Below are 21988 nucleotides of genomic sequence, written 5' to 3'. Positions count from 1 at the left end.
GGGGACCCACTATATGGAAGAGCACCATTGCCAACAATACATCAGATAAGGGGTTAATTTCCAAAATATATAGAGTGCTCATTCAACTCAACAAAAAGAAGACAAAGAAGCCAATTGAAAAATGGGTAGAGGACCTAAATAGACACCTCTCTAAACAGGACATACAAATGGCCAAGAAACATATGAAAAAATGCTCAAAGTCACTAATCATCAGAGAGATGCAAATTAAAACAATAATGAGGTATCACTTCACACCTGCCAGAATGATTGCCATCAACAAATCATCAAGCAACAAATGCTGGTGAGGGTGTGTAGAAAAGGGGACTCTAGTACACTGCTGGTGGAAATGCAGACTGGAGCAGCCACTATGGAAAACAATATGGTGTTTCCTCAAAAAATTAAAAATTGAACTGCCATTTGACCTAGTGATCTCACTCCTAGGAATATATCCTAAGAAGCCTGAAACACCAATCAGAAAAAATATATGTAGCCCTCTGTTCATAGCAGCACTATTTACAATAGCTAAGATCTGGAAACAGCCCAAGTGTCCATCAATAGATGAGTGGATAAAAAAGCTGTGGTACATATACACAATGGAATACTATGCAGCTGTAAGAAAGCAAGATCTCTTATCCTTTGAGATGACATAGAGGGACCTGAAGAGTATTATGCTAAGCTAAATAAGCCAATCAGAGCAAGACAATATCACATGATCTTATTTGTGAAATATAATGAACCAAACAAACTGAATGAACCCAGAGACATAGAAAGAAGTATGGTTTGGACTGACAAATCTTGGGGGCAGGGGTGTGGGGAGATAGACCACAAAATTTACAGGCATGTATGTGTTTGGACATAGACAACAATGCTGGTGGGGGGAGGGCACAGGATCGAGAGGTGGGTGTCAATGGGGGAAAAGGGAGAAACATCTGTAACAAAAATAAATTAATAATAATAAAAAAACTCGGGGTACCTTTTGCTCCTGTGTCTCTTACAATTAGTCATGAGATTCTGTCTTCTTCCATGAGTACTTCCACCACCACCACCTCTACTTTGTATCACCATATTTAGTCTGCCTCCTTCCAGTTTTGCACATCTTTAAGGGCACAGGAGACTACTCTTACAGGCAGACACCATGTTTTATTCATCTTTGTGTTTTTTACACTTAAGATGATGTTTGGCATATAATAAATTCTCTGTTTGTGAATGAATTTTCTTACATAATATTTGATAGTACAGAATATTAGTAGAATATATCACAGCACTCCACTAAAGTTTGTAGAAGGAGTAAGAAATAATCATTCATTATTCATTTCCCTCTAAGGGCATTTTCTATATAGTTAAGTTGCATCAGCTAATTAAGCTACTTTAAAAGTTTAAATTTGTGCATCAGGTCAGTAATTATCCAAACAGGTTTCTCAATAGTCTACTAATGTTAGCAAATACTCAAAAGCTTTTCTGGGAGTAACATCACTTATCCTGGAGACATTTACAATTGGGAAATACAAGCAGAACCTCATGATAATATTACTCAAGAGCATATGCAATTTGATACAAGGCAAGTCTGTTTTAGAACCCAATTTCCCTTTTAGGTTAGAGAAGAGCAATAAGTAACCTGACACTAAACCTGGTATAATTAGGGCTGATACTGCAATGAAAGCCATTTTATAAAGTCCAGCTTCTCATTCAAAAATCTTGGATTACTAAAGATGAACATAAAAGTATCAGGTTCTTTGTGAGTTGATGACAATGAATAAGGTTCAATTCAATTTAATTTAAAAATACTAATAAACAATAAAGGTAATTTTTTTTTTTTTTATAGTTGGATTGTGTGGTACAGTGGGAAATAGTAACTTGCTTGGTCATTGTCCTGGGTTCCTGGCACACTGTTCCTAAAACCCTTGGAATCTCTGGAGTGCTAAGTGTCTTTTGTATGCTAATGAGAAGATCAATAACTGGGGGCCCCTAGATATCTTTAAGATCAGGACTAGTTAGTTACCTGGAAAACTAAAGCATGGTTAGAGAGTTGGAACTTTAAGCTCTGGGAAGGGAACAGGGCCTAGAGATGAGTTCAATCAACAAGGGCCAATGATTTAACCAATCATGTCTATGTAATGAAAGTTCCATAAAAATCTCTGAACCATGGGGTTCCAGGTTGGTGAGCACATTGAGGCCTGGAGAGGGCACAGAAGCTCCATGTTAATCATTCTTCCCACCCCAAATACCTTGTCCTATGCTTCTCTTCCATTTGGCTGTTCTGGAAATGTATCTTTTATAGTAAACTGATAATAGCATGTAAAGTATTTTCCTGAGTTCTGTGAGTCATTCTAGTGAATTGTTAAATTTGAGATGGGGGGTTGTGAAAACCCCCAAATTGGTAGTCAGCTGGACAGAAGTGTGTGTAGTCTAGGCACCTCATTGTGGCTGGCATCTGAAGTCAAGGCTGGGGGTGGCACAGGGGGAGTCTTGTGGGACTAAGTCCTTAACCTGTGGGGTCTGAACTAACTCTGGGTGGTTAGTATCAGAATTTAATTGAGTTGTAAACACACAGTTGGTGTCTAGAGAGTTGGAGAATTGGTTGGTGTGAGAACAAACCCCTCAGATTTGGTGTCAGAAGTGCTGTAAGTAAAAACAGCTCATTAGATAGGCGTATTTTTCTAGAGTGAAGTCACAAGCAGTGAATCCTTTTCTTTCACCTACCATCTTTCTAACGGTTGGCAAGTCTCTTAAACCCTGTCCTACCTCCTCATCCACAAAATGAGATGTGATATTTATAAAGTGCTTAGAGCAGTACCTGGCATATAGCAGGTGTTAATAAATACCAGTTACTAATAACTAAAGGAATTGAAATGACTTTAATGTTTTGTAATAAATCAATCCAATAGGGTTCAATTGTCCTCAGAGGGTCTATTGATCACATGGAAGGAGTCTATATGTGCTGAAGTAGTTTGGAGACTTAGAACTAAAGAGAAGCAGAAGCAGATAGGAGATAATTTGAGAGAATATAATTTCTACCAAAGAACAGAAAAGATTAGAAAGTATAGAAAATTATGCAGTTCAAAGGCTTAAAAAAAATTTAATGTCTTGTAGAACAAAAGATGGAGAAGATAGAGAAGCAAAGACAATACTGTCTCAAATCTGCAGTGGAGAGGTCAGTTCTGGAAATCTCTGATTTAACTGTTGAACACATTAGCAGCTGAAGTCACCTTTTCTTTTTTAAATTAATTAATTAATTTTTTTGTTACAGATGTTTCTCCTTTTTTACCCCATTGGCAACCCCCTCTTCACCCCACCCCTGTCCCATCCCCGGCTTTGTTGTCCATGTCTATTGGTTATGTATACATGCATATAAGTTCTGTGGTTTATCTCTTCCCACACCCCCACCCCCTCTTCTGAGGGATGTCAGTCTGTGCTCTACTTCCATGTTTCTGGGTCTACTGTATTCCTGAGATGGTTATGTTCATTATATCCTGTATATAAGTCAGATCATGTGGTATTTGTCTTTTTCTGCATGGCTTATTTCACTTAGGATAAAACTTTCCAGGTCCCTCCATGTCATCTCAAAGGATAAGAGATTTTTCTTTCTTACAGCTGCATAGTACTCCATTGTGTATATGTACCACTGCTTTTTTATCCATTCATCTACTGATGGACACTGGGGCTGTTTTCAGATCTTAGCTATTGTAAATAGTGCTGCTATGAACATGGGGGTACATATATTCTTCCTGATTGGTGTTTCAGGCTTCTTAGGGTATATTCCTAGAAGCGTGATTACTGGGTCAAATGGAAGTTCAATTTTTAATTTTTTGAGGTAACACCATAATGTTTTCCATAGTGGCTGCACCAGTCTGCATTCCCACCAGCAGTGTAGTAGAGTCCCCTTTTCTCCACACCCTCACCAACACTTGTTGTTTGATGATTTGTTGATGGCGGCCATTCTGACAGGTGTGAGGTGATACCTCATTGTTGTTTTAATTTGCATCTCTCTGATGATTAGTGATGTTGAGCATTTCTTCATATGTTTCTTGGCCATTTGTATGTCCTGTTTGGAGAGGTGTCTATTCAGCTCCTCTGCCCATTTTTTAATTGGGTTCTTTGTCTTCCTTTTGTTGAGTTGTATGAGCACTCTATATATATTGGAAATTAACCCCTTATCTGATACATCATTGGCAATGATGTTTTCCCATACAGTGGGTTGCCTTTCCATTTTGATGATTGTTTCTTTTGCTGTGCAGAAGCTTTTTAGTTCGATGTAGTCCCATGTGTTCATTTTTTCCTTTGTTTCTGTGGCCTTAGGAGATATATCAATGAAAATTCTGCTCCGTATGATGTCTGAAATTTTGTTTCCTATATTTTCTTCTAGAATTTTTATGGATTCACGGGTCACATTTAAGTCTTTTATCCATTTTGAGTTTATTTTTGTGTAGGGTGTAAGTTGATGGTCTAGTTTTATTTTTTTGCATGTAGCTGTCCAATTTTCCCAACACCATTTATTAAAGAGGCTGTCTTTACTCCACTATATGCTCTTGCCACTTTTGTCAAATATTAATTGAGCATATTGCCTTGGGTTTATTTCTGGGTTTTCAGTTCTGTTCCACTGGTCTATATGCCTGTTCTTGTGCCAGTACTAGGCTGTTTTGATTACAGTTGCTTTGTAGTATAACCTGATATCTGGTATTGTGATCCCACCTACTTTGCCCTTCTTTTTCAAAATTGCTGTGGCTATTCGGGGACTGTTTTGGTTCCATATAAACTTTTGAAGTATTTTTTCTAGTTCTGTGAAATATGTCATTGGTATTTTGATGGGGATTGCATTGAATCTATTGCTTTGGGTAGTATGGACATTTTAATGATGTTAATTCTTCCCATCCATGAACAGGGTATGTGCTTCCACTTTTTTATATCTTCCTTTATTACTTTTTTCAATGTCTTGTAGTTTTCTGCAAATAGGTCCTTTACTTCTTTGGTTAAGTTTATTCCTAGGTATCTTAATTTTTTTGCCGCAATGGTAAATGGGATTGTTTTTTCAGTTTCTCTTTCTGTGAGTTCATCATTGGTGTACAAGAATGCCGTTGATTTCTTGACATTAATTTTGTATCCTGCTACTTTGCCAAATTCATTTATTAAGTATAGTAGATTTTTGATGGAGCCTTTAGGAGTTTCTATGTATAATATCATGTCATCTGCAAATAATGACAGTTTCACTTCCTTCTTTCCAATTTGGATCCTTTTATTTTTTCCTCATGTCTGATTGCTGTGGCTAAGACTTCAGTACTATGTTAAATAAGAGTGGCAAAAGTGGACATCCCTGTCTTGTTCCTGTTCTTAATGGAAATGTTTTAGTTTCTGCCCATTGAGTATGAAGTTGGCTGTAGGTCTTTCATATATGGCCTTTATTATGTCTAGATATGATCCCTCTATTCCCACATTGCTGAGCGTTTTTATCAGAAATGGATGCTGGATTTTGTTGAATGCTTTTTCAGCATCTATTGATATGATCATGTGGTTTTTATGCTTCATTTTGTTTATGTGGTGTATCACATTTATTGATTTGCGAATATTGTACCAGCCTTGCATCCCTGGGATTAATCCCACTTGGTCATGGTGAATAATTTTTTTAATGTATTGCTGGATCCGATTTGCTAGTATTTTGTTCAGGATTTTGGCGTCTATGTTTATCAGGGATACTGGCCTGTAGTTTTCTTTCTTTGTAGTGTCTTTTTCTGGTTTTGGAATTAGAATTATGCTGGTCTCATTAAACGAGTTTGGAAGTCTTCCTTCTTCTTGAATTTTTTGAAATAGTTTGAGGAGAATGGGTGTTAGTTCTTTTTTGAATGTTCAGTAAAACTCCCCCGTGAAGCCATCCGGGCCTGGGATTTTGTTTGCTGGGAGAGTCTTGATTACCTCTTCAATTTCCTTAGTTGTTATTGGTCTGTTCAAGTTTTCTATCTCTTCCCGTTCCAGTTTTGGGAGACTGTGTGTTTCTAGAAATTTGTCCATTTCACTTAGATTGTCGAATTTGTTGCCATATAGTTGTTCATAGTAGCTGTTAACGATCTTTTGTATTTCTGTGGTGTTGGTTGTTACTTCTCCTCTTTCATTTCTGATTTTGTGTATTTGGGTTCTCTCTCTTTGTTTCTTGGTGAGTGTAGCTAAGGGTCCATCGATCTTGTTTATCTTTTTAAAAAAGCAGCTCTTTGTTTCATTGATCCTTTGAATTGTTTTTTTTTTTTTTTTTGGTCTCTATATCATTTATTTCTGCTCTGATTTTTACTATTTCCTTCCTTCTACTTGCTCTGGGGTTTTCTTTTTGTTTGCTTTTTAATTCTTTAAGTTGCGAGGTTAGACAGTCAATTAGAAATTTGTATTGTTTCTTGAGGTAGTCCTGTAGTGCTATGAACTTCCCTCTCAAAACTGCTTTCACTGCATTCCATAGATTTTGTGTTGTGCGTTCATTTTCATTGGTTTCCAGGAAGTTTTTAATTTCTTCCTTGATCTCCTCGGTAACCCATTCATTGTTTAATAACATGCTATTTAGCCTCCATATGTTCAAATGTCTTTGCATGTTCTTGTTGCAATTGATTTCTAGTTGCATGCCATTGTGATCTGAGAAGATGCATGATATGATTTCAATCTTCTTGAACTTGTAGAGATTTAGTTTGTGTCCTGTCATGTGGTCTATCTTTGAGAATGATCCATGTGCGCTTGAGAAGAATGTGTATTCTGTAGTTTTGGGGTGTAATTCTCTGTAGATATCTATGAAATCCATTTGGTCTAGTGCTTCATTTAGAGTCTCTGTTTCCTTGCTAATTTTTTGTCTATAGGATCTATCCAGTGGTGTCAACAGGGTGTTGAAGTCCCCTGCTATGGTTGTATTGCTGTCGATTTCTCCTTGGAAGTCCTCCAGAAGTTTTTAAATATATTTTGGTGCTCCTATATTGGGTACATATATGTTTATCAAGGTTATTTCTTCCTGTTGGATAGATCCTTTCAATATATGTAGTGGCCTTCTTTGTCTCTAGTTATGGCCTTTATTTTGAAATCTATTTTATCAGATATGAGTATTGCTACCCCACCTTTTTTTTGCTTTCCATTTGCTTGGAAACATTTTTTCCATCCCTTTACTTTCAACCTATGTAAGTCTTTTGTTGTGAGGTAGGTCTTTTGCACACAACATATAGATGAGTCATGGTTTGTGATCAGCTACTCTGTGTCTTTTTATGGGAGCATTCAATCCATTTACATTTAAGGTGATTAGTGTTATGTACTTATTTATTGCCATTTTTGTTTAGTGTCATTCTATTTTTCTTCCCATTTCTACTGCTAATCACAGCAGTCCTTTTAACATTTCTTGCAGTGCTGGTTTGGTGCTAATGTATTCCCTTAGCCTTTTTTTTTGTCTGGGAAGCTCTTTATTTGACCTTCTATTTTGAATGATAGTCTTGCTGGGTAGAGTAGTCTTGTATTCAGATTCATGTTTTTCATGACCTTGATTACTTCATGCCATTCCTTTCTGGCCTGTAGTGTTTCTTGTGAGAAGTCAGCTGAGAGGCTTATGGGGTTTCCTTTGTAGGTAACCTGTTGCTTATTTCTTGCTGCTTTTAGGATTCTGTCTTTGTCTTTAATTTTTGGCATTTTAATTACTATGTGTCTTGGTCTTGGCCTGTTTGGGTTCTTCTTAGTTGGGACTCTCTGTGCTTCTTGAACTTGAATGCCTTCTTCCATCACCAAATTAGGGACATTTTCTGTCACTATTTTTTTTTTTTTTAATATATTCTCTATCCCTTGCTCATTTTCTTCGTCTTCGGGGACTCCTGTGATGCAAATATTATTATGTTTCCAGTTGTCCCACAGTTTTCCTAAGCTGTCTTCCTGTTTTTTAATAGTTTTTTCCTTTTGTTTTTCTGATTGGTTGATTTTTTCTACCCTGTCTTCTAATTCACTGATCCGGTCCTCAGCTTCCTCTACACTACTTTTTAAACCTTCCAATGTGTTTTTCATTTCTGATATGTCATTTTTTATCTCTTCTTGATGGTTTTTAATTTCCAATTGGCTTATTTTCAGCGTCTCTATGTCCTTACTCATGCTGTTGAGCTTCCTCAAGATCATGGCTCTGAATTCTAGCTCTGTTAACATGCCTAATTGCTCCACATTGATCTCATCTTCGGTGGAGGTCTCTTGCTCTTTCATTTGGCTTCTGTTTCTGTGTTTCACCATTTTGGCTATCACAGTGGACTTTGGAGCCTGTCAAGTTTTCCCTGTGGGTGTTGGTGTTCTGCTGTTTGTATCTCCCTCTCCTGGGTTTAGATGAGCGAGGGAGGACCCACGTTAAACACCACTGTCAAGTCTTACTTTCTTGGTTAAAGTTGCTAGCCCAGGAATGGTACTGTTATCCTCTAGCTTTTTGCCTGGACGCTAGCAGTCGAGGTTACTTGATGAGTTTTGGGTTGTCAGTTGATTGAAAACTCCCTCAGGTGCTCAGCATAAGGGGATTTCACGAGGGTGGGGCAGATGCTGGTTGTTAATGAGCTTCAATTAGCACTTCAATGGCCCACAGGGTGGGGTTGGTTCCCCGAGGGATGGGCTGCTGCCTCTCCCCAGAGCCCTGGGAAGGAGCAATATGTCCACCGTCCTGCGTGGCTGCCACTCAGCAAAAGCTCTGAGCACCCTCCAGATCCCGAGTGTCCCAACACAGCTCCAGTCTAGTCAGCCCTCCCTCTGCAGGAGCCCAAGGTGAGTGGCTATGGCTTTTTTAGCCTCTGTCTCTGCTCTGCGCTGTGGAGCCACTTGGGAGTGTAACCCGAGAGCTCTGCTCACAGCTGAGGCTGCTGCTGAGCTGCTGACCGTGGCCTCCCAGCTCCTGTCTCGCGCCTTCGCAAGCCTACCAGGATCTAGTCAGTGTCCCTGGTTATATGGTCCTCGCAAGCTGCTTTTCTGTTGGTTTTTCCTGTCGATTTGTGTGTGTTATAATTGTATTTCCAGTTTGGTTCTGGGAGACGGTCTGTGTAGCTTCTGTTCACTCCGCCGCCATTTTGGAATCTCCTCTTTATTGTTTTTTTTATTTTTTATTTTTTTATCCTCACCAGAGGATATTTTCCCATATTTTGTACAGATAGAGTGGGAGGGAGAGAGAGGAAGGAGAGAGAGAGAGAAACATCGACGTGAAGGGACACATCGAGTGGCTGACACCCGCACGACCAACCAGGGCCGGGGACAAACTGCAACTGAAGTCCGTGCCTTTAGCGGGAACCGAACCTGGGTCTCTCCAGACCGCAGGCCGATGCTCTAACCGCTGAGCCAAACTGGCCAGGGCTCCTCTTTATTGTTGAATGTACTACAGATGTTCATCATTTTTCCCCCTTTGACGTCCCTCCTCCCCAATCCCACCCCCCTAATCCCACCCCCCTCCTACCTTTTCCCACACTGTTTTCAGTTTCCATTGGTTGTGCATATAAGTTCTTTGGTTTATTTCTTTCCTCCCCCCAACCCCCTTCCCTTTGAGGTTTGTCAGTCTAGCAATGAATTTGTACTTCTTAATCCCTTCACCTTTTTCATCCATTCCCCCAACCTTCCTCCCATCTTGCAACAAACAAAATGTTCTCTGTATCTATGAGAATGTTACTGTTCTGCCTATTCATTTTGTTTGTAGATTCCATTGTTGATAGATATGTATTCATTGCCATTTGGTTTGTTCATATATTTTATCTTTTTCTTCAAAAAGACCCTTCATCATTTCATATAATAATGATTTGGTGGTGATGAACTCCTTTAACATCTTCTTGTCTGGGAAACTCTTTATATGGCCATCGATTCTAAATGACAACTTTGCAGGATAGAGTAATCTTGGTTGTAGGTTCTTGCTTTTCATCACTCTGAATATTTCTTGCCACTCCATTCTGGCCTGCAAAGTTTCTTTTGAGAAATCAGCAGACAGTCTTATGGGAACTCCCTTGTAGGTAAGTAACTGCTTTTCTCTTGCTGCTTTTAAGATTCTCTCTTTGTCTTGAACCTTTTGCATTTTGATGATGATGTGTCTTGGTGTGGGCCTCTTGGGGTTCATCTTGTTTGGGACTCTCTCTGTGCTTCCTGGAATTGTATGTCTGTTTCCTTCACCAAGTTAGGAACATTTTCTGCCATTATTGTTCCAAATAGGTTTTCGATTTCTTGCTCTCTCTCTTCTCCTTCTGGCACCCCCAAGATGAGAATGTTGGAACGTTTGAAGTTGTCCCAGAGGCTCCTTATACCATCCTCATTTTTTTGGATTCTTTTTTCTTTTTGCTGTTTTGATTGGGTGTTTTATGCTTCCTTATATTCTAAATCGATGGTTTGCTTCTTGGCTTTACCTACTCTTCTATCGAATCTGTGTAAATTATTCTTTATTTCAGTTAGTGCCTCCTTCATTTCTGACTGCGCATCCTTCATTTCTGACTGGTCCTTTTTTTATGCTTTTGAGACCCTCACTAAGTTCACTGAGGTCCTCACTAAGTTCATTGAGCATCCTTATAAGCAGTATTTTGAGTTCAGCATCTGTTAGGTTGCTTATCTCCATTTCGCTTAGTTCTTTTTCTGGGGTTTTGTTCTGTTCTTTCATTTGGGACCTGTTTCTTTGTCTCCTCATTTTGGCTGCCTCTTTGCATTTGTTTCTGTGCATTACTTAACGAGAGGTATGGGGCTATCTGAGACCAGATGCTGCTTGTTTGAAAGAATTTAGGAAAACCTGAAGCAGGAGCCAAGACAGGCCAATCCTATGGTTAAGCAACTGGCAACAGCTTGGGTGGGGTGGGGCCTCAGAGAATCACCTGGGTGGGGCAACCAGTATGAGCCAGGTTGCTTGAGTCCTAGATATGGTGGCTGTCTTCGGCCCCAGGATAGGGCTCACCAAAGGAACAAAGGCCTCTGACAGCAAGTTTGTCCCGGAGAAAGCCCCCTCTCCAGACCTTGCTCCAGTGCCAAACAGCTCAGTTCCTCCCTGTATGTCTCTGGTGCCCCTTGAGCTGCCTCCCCTGCAAGCTTAGAGGGAGTGAGTAAGAAAAGTCCGTGCACAGGCCCTTTAAGAGGACTTGCCCAGTGTTCCAGCTGTCTCAGCCTCCCTAAGCCTCAGTTCTCACTGTTTTTTTCCAGCCAGAAGTAACGGGGACTTTTCTTCTTGGCACTGGAATCATGAGTGGGGTGCCTGGTGTGGATGGAGACCCCTCAGACCTCAGGAAGGACCTTTCCTGCTGAGGTATCCTTCTGATTTTTATCTGCCACACGTGGGTGTGGGACCAGCCCCTCTGCCTCTGCCCCTCCTACAAGTCTCCATGTGGCTGATTCTTTAATTCCGTAGTTGTAGGACTTTCATTCAGCTTGATTTCAGGGAGTTTTGAATGATGGTTGTTCTGTAGTTTAGTTGTAACTTTGATGTGGTTGTGGGAGGATGCGATACCGCGTTTACTTACGCCGCATGTCAAAGGCATATGTGCTCAGTTCATGGGGGGGAACATCTGTGCTGTGGTTTTGCCTCTTTTGTCCTCTTGTGGAAATTTTACACTGATGGGAAACTGTTTAAATAGCTTTTAGAAATTGACTTATATTTAGCATCAGATACAGATTCAAGATTAATAACAGACAGGTATTTTCTGCTTCCTTGAGATGCCTTTCAAGACTGAAAAATATGGCCCTGTTTTATCTGTCTTTAGAGTCACCAGGGAATCTAAACAAGTCACTGTTAGAAGTCATTGGTTGGCTTCCTGACACATTAGGCTCTTTTTCCTGAACCAAGTACCAGCCTTTGGTACTATTTGCAATTTTCAGGTAGGTCATTAATAAAAGCGTGAAGCAAGAATGACTACAAAATAAGTCTTTGACATTATTCACACATGCTGAGGTCCCTGAGTGAGTGATTTATGCTTGAATGTAGAGAAATTATAAAGCAGCCAGCCCAGGTAAATGAAGGGCAAGCTGGATAGTCAGCCCAAAATGTATTTGACTCTCCAAATTGGTAAGGCAGCCCATTGCTGTAGAAATGTTATTTCAACAGGGTCACAGGGGAGAGATGTAATTGAACATATAGGCATGAGGAATAATTTTGCAATTAAAAAAAATATTTTTACCAGTTTTCAAAGCAAATTCCCCAAACCAGAGCTAACTAACTATAGTAGTGAAAGAAAGTACCTAATTAAAAAAAGTAAATAGATTTTTCTCTTCCCTTAGGTAAGCAATGGTTGTTTAAAATGTTTTCCCAACATACACAAGTACATAATAGTTTTGTGATTTCTTAAATCAACAAGTTTTTGAAATGCTCCTGGTTCTGGCTAGAGCGCATGGGTAAGAGGGTGGGCAGGTGGTTCAGGCGTGGAGGGTCCAAAGTCTTTGGGAATTAGCTTGTGGGTCCTCAAACTCATCCAAATAACATCAGTTGGTCTACAGGGCTCAACGCTATAGGGAGCTTACTAGCTGAGCACTAAGGTAGCTCCCCTCTCTCTCCAGTTGGAAAGGACAACATTGTTGTGCTTACAGAGAGCATTTTCCACATTGAAAGCACAGCCAGTTTATCACAATCTTATCTATATCCTTTCCTTTAATGCTCAAGACTTCTAACAATGTTTGGGTGCATGTTTGGTATGTTCAGAGTAATCAAGTCTTACAAATACATGATGTCTTAAGAAATCTTATCTACATTCCCAACTCAGAACAGTTATCCTGGACAGATAAGAGGGATGTTACTCTTTTTTCCATTTCATCATGGTAATTTATATTGAACAAGGAACTACAAGGTTCAGTTTACATTGTATTTTATCTTTTTACCCGTGACCTCAATCATTTTTATGGAGCTATTAAACAGGCCCAGAACGGGTTGTGTCATTTGGTACAGGCTGCTGCCTTCAGGCAAATGACATTTGGTTCCTCTGTGTAAGTGAAATTTTACTCACCTCATACTGAAGAGACACATTTGAACACATTGCACTATGACCTCAATTCAGCTGGACCACGGGTCAAGCTGTTATATATACTTTATTATTAAAAAAATTTTTTTTCTTTATTGATTCTAGAGAGAGAGGAAGGGAGAAAGAGATAGAAACATCAATGAGAGAGAACACTGACTGGCCGCCTCCTGCATGCCCCCCACTGGGGATTTGGCCCTGACCAGGAATTGAACCGACCACCTCTTGGTGTGTGGGTCAATGCTCAACTACTGAGGCACACCGGCCGGGCTATACTTTAAATAAAAGACTAAAAAAATACATAGTTATCCTTAATGTAAGTACAAATGTTGTCTTTGTTTTAATAGGGATTCATTATATATTTATCCATGAAAATTTCTTCCAAAGAGATTAATTTACTAGAGGTAAAATATCCAAATGAAGAAAAGGCCTGAAGAGTTAACTAAACTGAAACTATGCCTAAACCATCTTATACTAAATTTGTAAGGTCGCCACTGACAGGTCCAAACTTGTCTAAAATTACAGATAATATCATTTTTAGAACCACATGTTACATGTACACCTGCAAGGATCTGAGACAGGAAGTGAAAGATTAAAGGACTAAGATGTGCTGATGTACCCACAGTTGAAAACAGCTATCAAAAGGCAACAGTCATCTGGGGAAAAAAAAAAAACCTTGCTTTTCAGCATAGGGACCAGAAATGCATTGGCATTGCCTCTGGAACTGGAACAAAACCAAATTTTAATTGGTTTTAAAATCTGGAATGGAACATTCCTGCAGTCATCCATGAACCAACCTTCTCCTGTAGAAGCTGAGTGAGTCTTGGCCAGCCATCTGCTTTGTGAATTGTTTTGTCTGGGCCCCTTATAGGACAGAAAGTACTTGTTGTGCAGTGGTTGGTTTCACATCAAGTTACAGTCCTCCGTGATTTTGCTTGAGCAGAGAATTCAAAAAGAGAAAAAAAGTCTCCAGGAAGAAATGTCAAATGCCTTCACTAATGGAGCTTGGGGCTGGATGGGCCTGCATGGTTGGGGGTTACCACTTACTTTTCTCCATACCTGAGCAGTGGTTTCCAAAAAGGAGAAAAGCCTATTCTTTCAGAAGAGAGGCAGCTGGACAAATACAATTCTTTAGCAGAGGCCAAATGAGGCATTTTAAGATTGAGTTAATTTAGAATTTCACTATTGTCAGTCCAGAACTTTGCACACAGCCAAATTTCTATAAAGGTTGATTGAATAAATAGTGACTCTTTTGAAATGTGTACACTACGAAATTACCTCAGTGGCAGAGAGTGTGTGGGGAGCCCACCCATTCCTCCATTCCCAGGACAGTGCTTTTCCTTCACAACAGGGTAGAATAAAAGCTTCTTCTCAATAGTGCCTGTGATGGGGAGATACATTCTCGAAGCCTCCTTACAGCCACTCCCCCCCTGCCACAGGGAACAGGGGTACAGGAGGGGCCTAAGAAGATCACCGAACAATTTCTAACTTCTAAAACAAAATGAAAAGCCTGTTGTGGATGAAGAGGATAGTCTAAACTACTTTGCAGATGAAAACTCCACTTTCTGAGATTGGAAATAGTTGAAATAAGTAAGTAAGCCTTCCCCAAAACTTTCAGTAGTTGGATTTGATGGCTGTCAAAGACGTGAGAAGGCAAAAAGAGCAAGAGAACCAAATTTAGCTGTTAAACAACAGCAACAACCACCACAACAATAACAGTAATAGCCTTTATATATAGGATTTTTTTTTTTTTTTCAAAAAGAAGAACATTCTATTTTTTAAAAAGGGGGAACACAAGGCTATTCTTCTAAAATGTCAATGTCACAAGGTATAGAAAGTCTGAGGAACTGCTCTAGATTAAAGGAGACTAAAGAGACATGAGAACTAAATGCAATATGTGATCTTAGCCCGGATCATGTACTGAAGAGGAAAAAATGCTGTAACGGACATTATTGGGTCAGTTGACAAAACTGGAATACAACCAGCAGATTAGATAAAGTGTTGTATCAATGTTCAATTTACTGAGGATTATATAAAAGAATATCCTTAGTGTTAGAAAGTATATACGGCAATATTTAGGGATAAAAGACTGTGATGTAGGCATCTTACTCTTTTTTTTTTTAAATTAATTTTTAATTGAGATATAAGGTACTAGAGTTTTTGATTTTATAATATCATTTTAAATATATTCTGGAAGATCCCAGATCTTAACTCCAGAATGCTATAGGGCATCTCCATTAAGAAGTATAATTGGCCCTGGCCGATTTGGCTCAGCGGTTGGAGCATCAGCCTGTGGTCCAGAGAGACCCGGGTTCGGTTCCCGCTGAGGGCATGTACCTTGGTTGCAGTTTGTCCCCGACCCTGGTTGGATGGTGCGGGTGGCAACCACTTGATGTGTCCCTTTCATGTAGATGTTTCTCTCTCTCTCTTCCTCTCTCTCCCTCCCACTCTGTCTGAACAAAAAATGAAAAAATGTCCTTGGGTGAGGATTAAAAAAAGAAGTATAATTGGAGCTGGTACCTAGGTGAATGGAATCCCTCGGAAACCACAGCTTCCAGGGAGGTGCAGAGATGTAATTCTTACTTAGGGACTGCAGGGTGGGGGACTCATATTTCAGAGTGTAAAACACTTGATCCAGAGTGAAGTTACCAACACATAAAGGAAAACAAAATTGTAATCAATCTTGGGGAAACTAACCGACATGCATTACCGGGTCTAATACACTTCTGTTCATTCCAGTTAATCAGAAGTATAAAAGGGATATTACCCATATTGTAGGGAGAAGAAAGGTTTTCATACTTGCTGAAATTAATATTTCCCTAATTCAGGGCCACACTGAGAACCATATCGTTCAGTGTAACTTAATTGATACAAGTGGGTGTTCTAGAGCCAGATCTCCTGGCTCAAATCCTAGATCCATCACTTACTACCTAGATGACTTTAGTAACTTATGTCACTTCTTCTTTGCCTCAGTTTCTTCATCTGTAAAATGGGGATAATAAAAAGACCTCCCACACAGTATTGTGGTGAGGATTAAATGAGTCAACACCCTTTAAAACACGAGAATGCCTGACATGATGAATACTCCACGAATGTTAGCTTTTAATATTAATTAAATGCTGCAATACAGAAGAGAGAAGAAAAGGATGCAGAAATCCAGGTATCTGGACTTCGATATTTACCTATAACACAGAAGGGCTTTCGGGCAAACCTCAGTCTTCCTTGCCATCCTCTGTACCGACAACAGCAGCCTGCAGACCAGATTCGAATGATGAACTCCAAACCAAAGACGACAATCATCACGAACTCCTAAAATATCAAGTAAGACGTGTTAGAGGCTCTGTGGGTATATCTGGACATGTAGGCACTTCATCCAAAACTTCCATTTGTTAAATTTATACAATTTAAGGACATCTCTTCTCCAAATCAAACTAAATCTGGAGAATGTTGAGGCCTTGTATTGTCTGCATGTGCTATCATGGAATGTCAATCCTTTTTTGAGTCTCTGACACTTTGCAAATTTAAGAGTCAGTTTCAATACTAAATTTGCAGGCCGGAGTACCAATCTGCCTTGTCTAGAATCCCACGCAGTGTAGCCGACTTCAGCTACCTGGGAACATGTGAAGTATCTGAAATGAAAGAGAGGAGCCTGAAAACACAACTTGACAGTTTTGCAGAAAACAGAGCTTCACTTGGCTGCAAGGAGTGACAACCTGTAAGCCCTTAGGAGTGTTCGCAGAGAAAAAGAACTGAATATTTAAAAGTACAAACAGGTTGTTACAGAATAGTCTTGGGGTAGAGGGGTCAGTGGGGGAAAAAGGAGGGTATCTGTAATACTTTCAACAAAGATAAATAATAAAAAAAAGATAAAGTAAATCAAAGGGTAGTAGAACTAAGTATCTACTGCTAATTTGTTTTGTTCCATTATATTGTTGGCACTACTAAAATGTTGAACACACTGAAGCATTTTTGGAAAAGAAAATATAACATAACCAATTTAAAAATATTTTAATTATGTGTCATTCTGACAATGAGGGAAAAGCATTGTTTTGTGGAAAAAACAAACAAACCCCAAAACACAACAACAAATGAATGTATCATTTAATAAAGATTCACCTGGGCAATTAAAAAATATGCTGAGTTCTTTTATTATGGTACCCAAATCTCCTTATAAAACAGCAAATTTCAGAAACATTACTGTGTGTATAGCATATGTATGCTTTGCCAGAAATGAGACCCAGAGTTCTTCGATCTGAAGGTTGTTAATTATATGCTCTCCTTTGGTGAGAGCTGCTTAGAAAATAACACCTGCTCCAGCAAAATGACTTTGAGATTATTTAGGAAGAGTTGTGAGTGAACCTTGGGGAAAGGCCAAGTAAATTGGCTCATTAAGCAGTGGGTCATAGAATGAGAAACTGAATGGAATTTTTAAGAAGAAATTATCTCTAGAGCAAGCTTATCACAGTCCCCTTGTTGTTTCTGTAGGGACCGGCACTGAGTTTATTGAAATTTAAAATATAATTCCCTGTCTTATTTTTAAACAAGGGTTGGCCCAGCATTTATAATGTAGAACAACGATTTTCAACCTTTTTTTATCTCATGGCACATAGAAACTAATTACTAAAATTCGGTGGCATACCAAAAATATATTATATTTTCTGCTGATTTGACCAGAAAAATAGGTATAATTCTGATTCATTCACACTGGATGGCTATTGTATTGGCTGTTGTTATTTATAATTTGACAATCTAAGGGAAAAGAGGTCAGTGCCCCTGACTAAACAGTTAGGTATTGCATGTTTTAAAAATCCTTGCAGCACACCAGTGTGCTGTGGAATAGCACTTGAAAATTGCTGATGTAGAACAATATATATATTTCAAATTTTTATTGAATTTATTACTTATAAATTGATTTTCATTAAAATTGCTTAGTTATAAAAGTAATACATGGTCCTTATAAAAACATCAATACATCACAGAAATATAAAGCATCGAAAGTCAAGGGTCTAATCCCCTCCCCATTCTCCCACCCATGTATCAAGGAAAAAACCGTTATCAAATTTAGAAAAATGGCATTTGTGTCGCAAATTTCAGGCAAATGTCTGTTTCTTCAGTTAGAGCAAGTGATGATACGTTGCACTTTTGAAATGCCTAGTAGAGATACATCATTCCATCCGTCTGTTATTTTGCACTAAGTAACCCACAAATATTTCTTATAATGGGAAATGAATCTCCAGTATTGCGGCTGTTTATTTATAGTGACTTAAAACCACCTATAGGATAAATCTCCGAAGTTGACTTTACACACACATGACCAAAACTATGCAACAAGAGGATTTTGTTTTTTGTTTTTTTTGGGCTTTGTAATATATCTAGGTAATGGGTCTGGTCACTTATTAAGGGGGCTACAGTACCAGATGCATGTTTTTAATCCCGCACATTTTCCCACACATACAAAACATGTCAAGGCCTAAGATGTCTGTGGAGCTGTCCAGGTCTAACGGCAGGTCTGCTTTTCTACTTCTGTCCTTTACTCCTACTTGTGCCAGAAAGTTTGGCGCTCCACTGGTGACAGGTCATATTATCAGGGATACCCAAAAAGATCCCAAATGTGGCCTGAGCACCCAGGCATTACCATATCATGATTTTCTTTTCCATGAGAATAGCTGACATTATTCTACAATAATAAATATATAACTATTATTCTAAGTACAGGAGACCATCATTGCACCATTTTTATGTTGCACTGAGGTAGGATACATTAAATCTACAAATTCTATACTCAGGACTCCTTGTTCAGGAATATTGCCTACTGCTTTTCTTTTAAAGGTTTTGGGGAAAATAATCTTTCATTTCCAAATAAAGTAAGAGGAAGTTATAACTGGATTTCATCACAGGATCATGACTTCTGCCTTGGGGAAAGTAATGCGAGAGTCATAATTCTCTTGTCCTTGCTAGACCATTACTTAGTATTCCCTATGAGGGCTTGGTTTCAGACCTTGGAAGAGTAACCTAAAAAATCTCCAGTCACTGAGTAAGCAGTAGTGAGAGGTGAGAGCTCAGCAGATGCTGGGAGAATTGAGCAGCAATAGGAAAAGAAAAAGAACTTCAATCTATACCTCACACCTTATACAAAATTCAATTCAATTATATCATGGTCTTAAATGTTAAACTATTTAACTTTTAGTAAAAATCATAGCATAAAATTTTGGGGGTTTGGGCTAAACAAAAGTTGTTAAATTTGACAGCAAAAGCACAAGTAATAAAAGGAAAAATTGAAAACTTGGGCTTTATCAAAAGTAGAGAGAATGCAAAGATACATTATAGTCTAGGGGAAAACATTTACAAACCACATATATGACAAAGGACTAGTATCTAGAATATATAAAAACTCTCAAGATTTAGGAGTAAAAAAAAAACCAAACAAATTCAACTGGAAAATGGGAAAAAATATGAAGGACTCTTCACCAAAGGACAGCAAATCAGCACAGGGGAAGATATTCAACAAAATACAAATTCAAATCACAATGAAATGACACTGCACACGCATCAGAATGGCTAAAAAATAGTGACAATATAAAATGCTGGGGAGAATGCAGGAAAACTGGATCATTAACTCATTGCTGGTGGGAATGTAAAATGGTACCACTCACCTGAAAAACAGTTTTATAGTTTCTTACAAATATGCAGGTACTATATGACTCATCAATTTTTATTCTCGGACATTCATGGCAGAGGAATGAAAACATATTGTTTATACAAAAACCTGTACACAACTGTTCATAGGGGATTTATTCATAATGACCCCAAACTGAAAGCAGCAGTCTAGATGTCCTCACCATGTGAATGGGTTAAACAAGCTGTGGTATATCCATAGCATGGTTTACTACTCAACGATAAAGTGGAATCAATTGTTGATCCACAAGACAATTTGAATGAATCTCTAGAGAATTATGCTGAGTGAAAAAAAAAAAACAGTCTCAAAGGTTACTTATGATATTATTCCATTTATGTAACATTTTTGAAATAAAACATTTTTTTAGAAATGCAGAACAGATAAATGATTGCTAGAAGTTGGGATTTGGGGGAGAGTGATGGGTGGGTGAAAAGGAGGAGGTGGTGTGGTTATTAAAGGGCAACTTGAGAGATTCTTGTGGTGATTGAACTATTTGGTAATCTTGATTTTTGTGATAGATACATGAGCCTCCACATATAATAAAATTGCACAGAACTAAAACCACATACACAAATGTATATGACCAAAACTGGAGAAATCTAAAACAGACTTGTGGATTGTAGCAATATTATTATTCTGGTTGTGATATTATACTACAGATTTTCAAAGTGTTACTATTTGAAGAAACAGGGTAAAGTGTACATAGGATACCTCATGTTATTTCTTACTACAGCATGTGGATCTATAATTATCTCAAAAATTTGTCAGTTAAAAAAGGCACTGCCCATCATCTAACCAATGGGGTTGACTCAGAAGAGGGAATGTGTTCCTCTTTAAGTCCAGATGCTAGATCTGACCTCACTGTGCTTTGGTTTAATGGTGCTCCCTAAATTATCCTTTGGAGAAAGTCTCCTTATTTTATTTTCAGATGAGATAGACATACAACAGTCTTTTATGTTCAGTTGAAAATGATTTATGGATTGTTCTTCTGATTCTTGCTGGGCCAACAATGAGACAGGTTCTGGTGCCTTTGCTGCTTTACCTCAGGATAAACCAATCAATTTTCTCTTGCTTGTTTTTAATTGAAATAAGATGCCTGCTATTTACTCAAATGGTTACTAACGAGATAAGTGACTAACAATCAGAGCACTTGATCTACTTGGAGGAAAGCTGTAATGCAAAGCTGGTGTTACTAACAACGGTTCTGTCCTTCCTTGTGGGAGCCCCCTAGATGCTTGACTTTGTCAGCCCTCTGTGACCTAAATCAATGTTTATTATTTTTATCACCTGTCTTAAAGGAAATTTAGTATTCCCTCATTTGTCTTCACAGAAATTTGGTAAAACAAAGAGCATCTTTCCTATTCCCGCAAAGACTAAGGAAATGCATATAGAAATTTCAAAACCCAAGAGACAAGGGTAGAGCCAGTCTCTCTAGAATATCTACTGAGAACACGAACGTAGCATTAACCCTCTTCTTAGATATTAAGGAGGGATCTTCATATATCATACCACAGAACTGTAAGGCTATTTCATTGATATATAAGACTTTGCTGTATAATTTGAGGTTTAAATTTTATTCTTGCAGTTATTTTGTTCTTGAGTTACTCAAAGTGGTTTTTAAGTAAAGATTGATTGGTTTTGGGGGGGCACAAATTTACAATGCCTAACAGTTCATGTTCTAGTTGTTTTCTCATTAATTAATGGCCACTGTTCATTAAAACACACTGACCTTTCTCTAATCTACAAGCTATCTGCTGTGACCATTAGTTTTGTTTTCTGGTTTTATGCCATCAAATAACATTTCTGTGAAGAAGAAATGCCGACATTATGAGCCCCGTGACATTTGCACCAATTTTTGAAGAGCTGTGGCTAATTAGATATACAAAATTGGAACTACTGCTTTTCTTCAGAATATTAACATAATCAATTTTCAGCTATTTTTGTTCCTTTTTGTGTGTATGTGTACTTAACGTAACACAGGGCAGCAGGCCAGCCTGCCTCCTCACGTAACCCCTGCAGGGACCGGATGTGTGACGTAAACTGAGTCGTAAATTGCCAAGAAAGGCATCACTCAGAAAGTTTGAAGTTATAATTCTTTGTAATTTGGAAAGTTCTACTAGTATAATGCATATTAAGGAAATAAAATTAAGATCTAGAGATAACTCCACACTTAAATGGAAATAAATATACAAAAGTAAATAATTTTTTGATTTTTTTTTTTGTTTCCTCAAAGAGCAGAAAAAGACCCTAAACATATGCCATCATCAATTTAGCTTACTTTTATATTTCTTCTAACATTTTAGGATAGTATATGAACTATTAGTATATTGGAAGACAATTTGAAGGAATAGGTGTTTCTATCGTAGGGACTGACTTGACCTGGAGCTGA

The 21988-nt window shown here is 38.4% G+C and overlaps 1 protein-coding gene across 5 annotated transcripts in view; it reads right to left on the bottom strand.

The window, feature by feature from the left end:
* Window positions 1–21988, bottom strand: part of KCNQ5 (potassium voltage-gated channel subfamily Q member 5) — a 541294-nt gene that overhangs the window by 147809 nt on the left and 371497 nt on the right. For all 5 annotated transcript variants that reach the window (XM_036248151.1, XM_036248152.1, XM_036248153.1 and 2 more), the window contains exon 3: window positions 16106–16232. In XM_036248151.1, coding sequence (XP_036104044.1) covers window positions 16106–16232 — 127 coding nt within the window. The remainder of the gene's footprint in view (window positions 1–16105; window positions 16233–21988) is intronic.

The sequence above is a fragment of the Molossus molossus genome, unplaced genomic scaffold (assembly GCF_014108415.1).
Source record: "Molossus molossus isolate mMolMol1 unplaced genomic scaffold, mMolMol1.p scaffold_m16_p_8, whole genome shotgun sequence".
NCBI classification, from domain to species: Eukaryota; Metazoa; Chordata; class Mammalia; order Chiroptera; family Molossidae; genus Molossus; species Molossus molossus.
Note: the sequence above shows the minus strand (reverse complement) of the source record. Positions and strands in the feature narration are given on the sequence as shown.